The sequence below is a fragment of the Choristoneura fumiferana genome, chromosome 23 (genome assembly GCF_025370935.1).
Source record: "Choristoneura fumiferana chromosome 23, NRCan_CFum_1, whole genome shotgun sequence".
NCBI lineage: Eukaryota > Metazoa > Arthropoda > Insecta > Lepidoptera > Tortricidae > Choristoneura > Choristoneura fumiferana.
In genome coordinates, this window is record NC_133494.1 from 3477774 (window position 1) to 3485721 (window position 7948).

Sequence of the window (7948 nt, forward strand, 5' to 3'; positions counted from 1 at the left end):
TTGTCACGTTATTTAAATAAAATAAAAATGGTCAGTAATGAATCATAAGTGTTGGCGATGCAGTTATCATTCATAAAGAAGAAAATGTACCTACATGTAGCATATTTTTCAAAAAACAAGAAATACGTAATGAAATAAATGTTTCTCTTTCTTTCTTAACACAGATGAAGTGAATAATCCAATCCGTTTCCCATTTTTATGTTCTCTCACTCAAAAACGGTTACATTTTGGGAATAAAACATATAAGCCACTTTTTGTTCCAATATTTCCACAGGATTGAGATGTAAATACGTAGGAAAATCACAAAATCTCAACCGCAGTCTAGAAATGTTTTTGGCGATTCCTGCAAACATTATAAAATTCAGGGTTTTCAATGAGGGTTTTTCAATGAGGGTTTTTCGACAGGTGCAATATCGCTAGATGGCGTTAGTATCGTCAGCTCCGTTTGACGTTTCAGTCTTGCTTGCGATTGGCTCGTTTAGATATTTATCCAATCACAAGCGTGACAGAAATGTCAAACGAACCTCACGATACCAACGCCATCTAGCGGTGAATGTTCCAGTCGAAACAACCCTCATTAAACTGCCAGGCCCAATGATGTCAGCTATATCTACGTACTTACCTCATCCAAATCCGCCTAATACTATATTATGGTCTAACCGTTTTTTCGTGAAGAAGTAACAAACTTCAGCATTCATAATATAAGTAAAATATGATTCTAGGCGATAGATTAAAGTACCCTACTTAGCGAAAGTTTAATATTACTTAAGTAAATATTAGATAAATGCCGCTGCTAAACATCACTTAAAATATAATTAATATTCTAGCTAGAATAGTACGTATAAAAATGGCTCGGATTCTATCAAAATAAAAAAAAAATACTTAATCAAAGTTTACCTTACTTTACGCATTAGGTACTTACATATATCTTTAGGCATAGGTATATGAATGGATCAGTTTACAAAGATAACTTAAATTGTTTCTTACATTTTTTTCTCCATACAAATGAATTAGGCAACTTTCAAAAACTTCCTTCATTTTGAGGTAAAACTTTAACACAGTGGGACTGGTCTTCAAAAGACGTTTAATAAAAGCCATCGGAGATCTATGCTCTCTCATATGAAGGACTATATTGTACACGAAAGTACCATTGTACGTTCTGTGATAAGTTGTACATTTAACCTCGCCGCCCCACATAGTTCCTTCGTATAACTTGTTTAAATAATTAATTTGCTGCAAACAATGCTGGAACTCAGCCAAATCATGCAAAGTGCTTCGGTCGAAATTCTCCCTAAGATCACCTTCACAGAAATAATCTAATAGAGCTTTAGAAGAAGTGAGACAATCTTCGTAAGTGCACTCGTTGTTACTTTCCCGTTCACTCCTCTTCAAACAGCTGTTCAATTTAGTACGTTTGATTAAGCCTACATTATCCGACACCGGGCCGAGCATCACGTAGGACAGAAGAATACTGTAGGCGGCAGTGATAAAATCTTCTATATGTGTCATACAGTACACAAGAGTTATTATGAGAATCCAAGATTCCTCCGGCACTTCCTTTAACTCAAGCCAATTAAAATCCTTTAAAACTTTATCAGCGAAATCATAAAACCTATTCGTTTGCTCAACGAGTTCTAAATCAGTTTTATCTCCAACCCGCTTTATAAAAGTAACGTGTTTTTGTTTCTGATAATGCGCTAAGAAATCGTAAGCGCCCATGACGATATCCATGGCAGGTTGCATGGCGTCACGTTTGTTTTCATCACATATCACCCAAGAGCCAGAAAATGTTCCGTTTTTCAAATTGATGTACGGAATTGCTATTCTTCCAGTCATAACTCCATTTCTAAACAACATATTGATGTCTTTATTGAGACCGTAATTTTTTTGAGATCTGAAATGCTTGATGACAAAGTAGTCTTTGGGAGAAAAGAATATCAGACGGAGCTCGTCGATCAACTCCTCAAACGTTTTCCGCTCTTCGTCTGTAGCTAACAGATTATCTATGATTGAGGTGGCTTCTTCGAGATCGAGCTGCTTGATCCAGTACATTAGATATCCAGCTGGATTCGAACCTTTCTTTGGCATAAAACCAATGATTTCAGGAATTTTCTTAAAAAGGGGTCCAGTCTCATCAATTATACTCATGAACAATGGTTTCTTTGTATGGTGGATTTTACATTGCCGATAGTAGAACTCTTCAGAAGTCCGAATCTGGCATAAAATTAGTTTCTGTTTCTGGTCGTATACCAGCGAATCTGGAGTAATGCAGGACATGAACATTAGGCAGATTTCGATGTTGTTCGACAGGACTGGGCAGTTGTACGCCCTGGATACATCCAGAAGGGTTTTATAGGCATCGTACTCACATACAGCATATTTTATACCCAGTTCTTCAAGTACCTGCTTGATAACGTCTTTGACGAATACTGGCTCATAGTACTGGTCATCGCCAGGAACAATAGAAGTTTTAACGTCTATGAGCTTTTGGTGTATTTTCTTTCTACTTTCAATGTCTAATTTCTTGGCTCCGCTGAAAATCACGTAGCATGTGACGTTGCTCTCAATTAAGGGGGTGAGGATTTTCTTCAGATGATAGGCGTACCTGTCCAATTCACCACCCAGGATAAATTTGCAGAAGCTGCTTTTATAAGTACGGCGAAAGACACTGTCTCCGTCGATAATCAGCGGACAATCTTTCAGTACGTAGTCTTCTTGTAAGTTCTTGAATTTCTTCAAAAACTTTCTTAGTGTTGAGTATTTTTTCATTGTAGTACTTTTCTGAAAAATAGAAAAATAATAACTGCTAGGAGGAAACGCAGTTTACTTTTTTTTTAGGACAAACATTATTTAGTTCTTATCGAGTAATTTTAACCTTACCCTAAGTATCCTTAGTAGGTATTTTTATTTAGCAACTAGCTTTTTCCCGCGACTCCGTCTGCTGACAAACATTTCATTCAACGCTTTACACTCTCACGTACCTAAAAACTATAATACAGGATACTGACGATTTCGACAGATGTTTCATGATATTACGTTTCGATATATTCCTTCCTACCACTTAAAATTCAATGACAATATTTCGTATATTCCCAATAGTTGAAACTACCTTCATAATAGGTTGGATAAAAGTTATAAAGTTTTAGATTTACCTTATAAATAAAACTGTTTTTTTTTTCGATGGTGTTTCCGACGGCTTAGCACAGTTAGGGTGTCGTCTTCTTCATGCCCATGAGCTCATGAACTTATAGGACAGATAGGTATTTATATTCGAAAAATAAATAAAATAATGTGAAAAAAATTAATTATAAACGCTAGTGTGCTAGTGTCTGAATTATGAAAAAATTTAAAGGTTTAGATATTATAACCATACAGCCTAGTTATGGTTCAAAATAAAAAATAAAAAAGATATTCAATCTTATACTATAGGTAGTTGTGATTATTTTACATGCAATATGAATCCTTGAACATTATTTCTTAAGAAACTATTTACAGTTCCAAAAGGGCACTTGTTTGTTTAGTTAAAGTTGGTATTGATCTTGTATTGATTACCCGTAACGTATTATCCAATTCCAATTCTGTAATAATATTACTTTATTGGCATAAATGAAATATAACCATAACCACATAAAAACAAAACAATACCTATTATTTACTATAATCTACTAAGATATAAAGTTTCTACAAAAAATACACTGACGGACAGCACGGATGACCAAAGAGCTAGGGGGCTACTCCATATTCGAAGTTCGTTTCGGGGTCGTCTCTTTCACACTCCTATTAAACATAGGGCTTCCAATACCCCGGGATCCCGGAAATTTTTCGCCATTTTTCAATACCGGTATTGAAAATTCTAATACCGGGATGCCGGGTATTAGTGATTTTATGATTTGTCTGTTATTTATTACACTACACTATCACAGGTATAAAATTGACTACAAATTGCAATATAATGTAATTATTCACATTTTAATGCACTTCATAAAAAAGCTTCATAATCTAAGCGTGGTGGCCTATGGTTGACCTATCGCTCTCAAACAGATTTTCAAACCCTCGCAACCTTGAGTTTTTCCAAAATTATGTGCGGAATTACATTTGAAAAATTACCACGAGCTTTGCGGTGAAGGAAAACATCGTGAGGAAACTGCACAAACCTGCGAAAGCAATCAATGGTGCGTGTGAAGTTCCAATCCGCACTGGGCCCGCGTGGGAACTATAACCAAGCCCTCTTGTTCTGAAGAGGAGGCCTGTGCCCAGCATGTGGACGTATATAGGCTGGGATGATAATGATGATGATGATAAATAAAGGTACCTTGGTTATGTTCTTATGTTGATTATCTTGTTTTAATTTTTTGTACACAAACTTTCAAAAAAATTAAAGCATAATTAATATGTACGGTAAAAAAACATTTGGTATAAAAGACTGATTATGATTAGGATTACTCTACGGATACGGAGTTGATGACTTGTTAATTGTTAAAATTAAAATCCCATCAAAACATAAATATGTGAAATGAGAACCAAAAGTTCAATATTACAATATATGCCTTGATTGTTGACTTTAACGACAAAATAAGTGAGATCTAAATGGGTGTAAAGTTCAATGGTCAGTCCTGAAATTTATTTAAACGATATAAAATATTTTATAACAACTTGAAATATAATTTCTTCTTATAACTTAGGATAATATATTGAAGCCTGAGGTCTGACTTGGCTGGTTCTCATAAATACGAATTATTATTAAGTACCTACTAAAAGATTACAACTTGCGAAGGCTATAATATAATATAATTCGTATATGAAAAGTAGCCAAGTCCGTCCTTAAAGAAGCCGTGGTGGCCAAGTGGTTTGACCTATCGCCTCTCAAGCAGAGGGTCGTGGGTTCAAACCCCGGCTCGCACCTCTGAGTTTTTCGAAATTCATGTGCGGAATTACATTTGAAATTTACCACGAGCTTTGCGGTGAAAGAAAACATCGTGAGGAAACCTGCACAAACCTGCGAAGCGATTCAATGGTGCTGTGAAGTTCCAATTTCGCACTGGGCCGCGTGGGAATATGGCCCAAGCCCTCTTGTTCTGAGAGGAGCCTGTGCCCAGCAGTGGACGTATATAGGCTGGATTGATGATGATGTATTCATCCAAATACCTAGCTGGATACCAAATTTGAACTTTCTAGGTCATCTGGAACTGGGTTAGAATTTTTGATATATAGGTGAGTAAGTGATAAAAATGACGATTTTTGGATGTTAATATCTAAATAACCTATCCTACCCAAATACTATCTAAATAAATTTGGAGCACATATGTATCACAAGTCTCAACAACTGAGCCAAATTTGACATGTTTATGTAAAATTGTTTTAAAGTGACGAGGGGGTCAAAAGTGGCTCGGCAAAAATGGTTCGGGTAAAACTACACACGGTGCTGCTCGCCAGTTCTGTTAGCTTGAACTTGGCTTGACACGCTGACGCTAGTCTAGATTTGATGTTTGTAATATATACTATGATTTTCAACTAACTACTGTTTTTTTTAATTGATTTTTTCATCGAAAATGTTAAAAGATTAAGAAAAAATGATAATTGGCGGTATTCAAAAAAATACTTACTTTAATACCGGGATCCCGGTATTGAAAAAATATTCCGGTATTAAAACCGGTATTGAAAAAGTCCGGTATTTGGAAGCCCTAAATTTAAACACTATTAGCATGAGCGTAACGGCACGATAAAGGCATGATACGAAGTTCGAAAATCGAAACCCGCCACCTCCGCCGCAGGGTGTACGGTCGTTTTGATTTGCAACAATATTTCGTCCGTCAAGTAAGTATTTAACCAAGCAATAATATACATATAATTTACTTAACTTAGTAGTACCTACCTCTAATGTTTCAAAACGAAATAACATTTATTTTTTAGAAATAAAAATAAATCGAATCCCAAATACATTTTTTGTTCAAACGTAGTTAGTGTGTTTTCATTTTAATGTGCAGCAATCTTTTACCGTTGTCCTCCGCCATCATGGTAAAGGTAGTAGTAACAAGGTAGCAAAATGTAGTTAATAGATAAACTTCCACAAAGTGACGCCAGCCGTGTGGTCCCTTTGACACTTATACTATTTAATACGAGAGCGAGAGGGACGGTACGATACGAACTTCGAGTTTCGTAGTAGCCCTGCTGAATCCAACCTGAGGAGGGGCTACTACGAAACTCGCAAATCGAAGTTCGATCGCACCGTCCCTTTCACTCGCGTATTAAATGACATAAGCGTCAGCGGGACGGCAACATACGAAGTTCGAGTTTTGCACTTCGTGGTATAGGGCCTGAATCAATCAAGGTAGTCTGTTTTCAGTCTGTACAGCAGAGAGGCAATTATCAAAAACCTCTTTGACATGTTTGTAAAACTTTAACACAGAAGGACTGTCTTTGAAATGGCTTTCAAGAAAAAACATGACATCCTCGCACTTCTTCATCCTGAGCAAGACATTAAACACCAGAGTGCCATTGTACGTTCTAGAATAATTAGTACATTTAATTTTCTCGCCGCACAATTTGTTCAAATAGTTCATTTGCTGCAAGCAGTGTTGAAACTCTGCCAAACTATGAAGCACACCTCTGTCGAAGTTCTTCTTAATTTTTCGCTCATCGAAATAATCTATCACAGCATGTGCTGCCTTGAGGCAATCTTCATAAGTGCAGTCATTTTCGGCATCTGGATCGTCCAACGCTAGACTGTGGCACATTGTCAAATTGCTACGTTTTATTAGGCCAACTTTTTTGGACACAGGTCCTAGAATCAGGTAGGATACGAGGATGCTATAAGCGGGTGTGATGAAGTCACTTCCAGCTTTAGATAAGTAGTACAGGAGGGTTATTATTAACAGCCACATGTCTTCCGAAACATCGGTCAGTAATGACCAGTTGAAGCCAGGTAGTGCTGTGTCAACGAATTTTTCAAAGCAATCTTCTAGCGAAAACCCTTCGTCGTTTATTTTACTGAATTTAGCGTCTGCTTTTATTTGTGTGACGCAGCTTTTGTCAACGTTTCGACCAATGAAAGTAACTTCACCTTTCTTGTCATCTGATAAAGCGCTGCGAGCGCATATAATTATATCAATAGCAGGTAGCATGGCGTCGTTTCTATTTTTGTCACAAATTACCCACGATCCAGAGAACCATCCGTTGTTCTTTAAATTAATGTAAGGGATCGCTATTTGTCCGATCGATTCTCTTTTTCGGAATTCATTATGGCTGTCTGATGTATTAAAATACTTAACAGCTGGATTTTTTCTGGTAAACAATATTAATTTTATAAGTTCATGAACAGTGTCCCTGAACTTTTGTCTATCTGCCTCCGAATCCAACATCTTTACTAATTTCTCAATAGCTTCCGTCTGACTTTGATGATTCATCCAGTAGATCAAGTTTCCAATGGGGTTTTTCTTCCCCGAGCCAATGATTCGGGGAATTTTTCGATAAAGTAGACCGTCTTCATCTATCACGGCCATAAATACGGGTTTCATATATTTTTTTAAACAGAAATAAGCTTCGTGACCTTCAGGAGTCTGTATTTTGCACGATATTCCTTTTTTGTTCTTGTCGTATGCTATTGAATCTGGTGTTATGCATGACATGCCAAGCAGGCAATACTCGAAGTTATTTGTGAGGACTGCGCATTTATAGTTTTTGGAAACGTCGAGCATCGTTTCTCGGGCGTCGTGCTCACAAACATAATAGTTAATCCCTAGTTCTTCAAGCACCTGTTTTTGCACGTCTTTGGTGAATACAGGCTCATAGTAATTGTCGTCACCGGGCAACAATAGCCATCTTATCATTAATAAGCTTTTGATGCAATTGTTTCTCGTTTCAAGGTCTGCTTTCATAGCTCCGTTGAAAACCACGTAACATATTACGTTGCTTTCGATAAATACACCGAGTTTTCTTTCAAGTAATCAGC

At 36.8% G+C, this 7948-nt stretch overlaps 1 protein-coding gene across 1 annotated transcript in view; it reads right to left on the minus strand.

Moving 5' to 3' along the window:
• Positions 1 to 384: 384 nt before the first annotated feature.
• Positions 385 to 7948, minus strand: part of LOC141440704 (uncharacterized) — a 26064-nt gene continuing 18500 nt past the window's right edge. The window contains exon 2 of the mRNA XM_074105242.1: positions 385 to 2781. Coding sequence (XP_073961343.1) covers positions 931 to 2769 — 1839 coding nt within the window. The 5' untranslated portion in view covers positions 2770 to 2781 and the 3' untranslated portion in view covers positions 385 to 930. The remainder of the gene's footprint in view (positions 2782 to 7948) is intronic.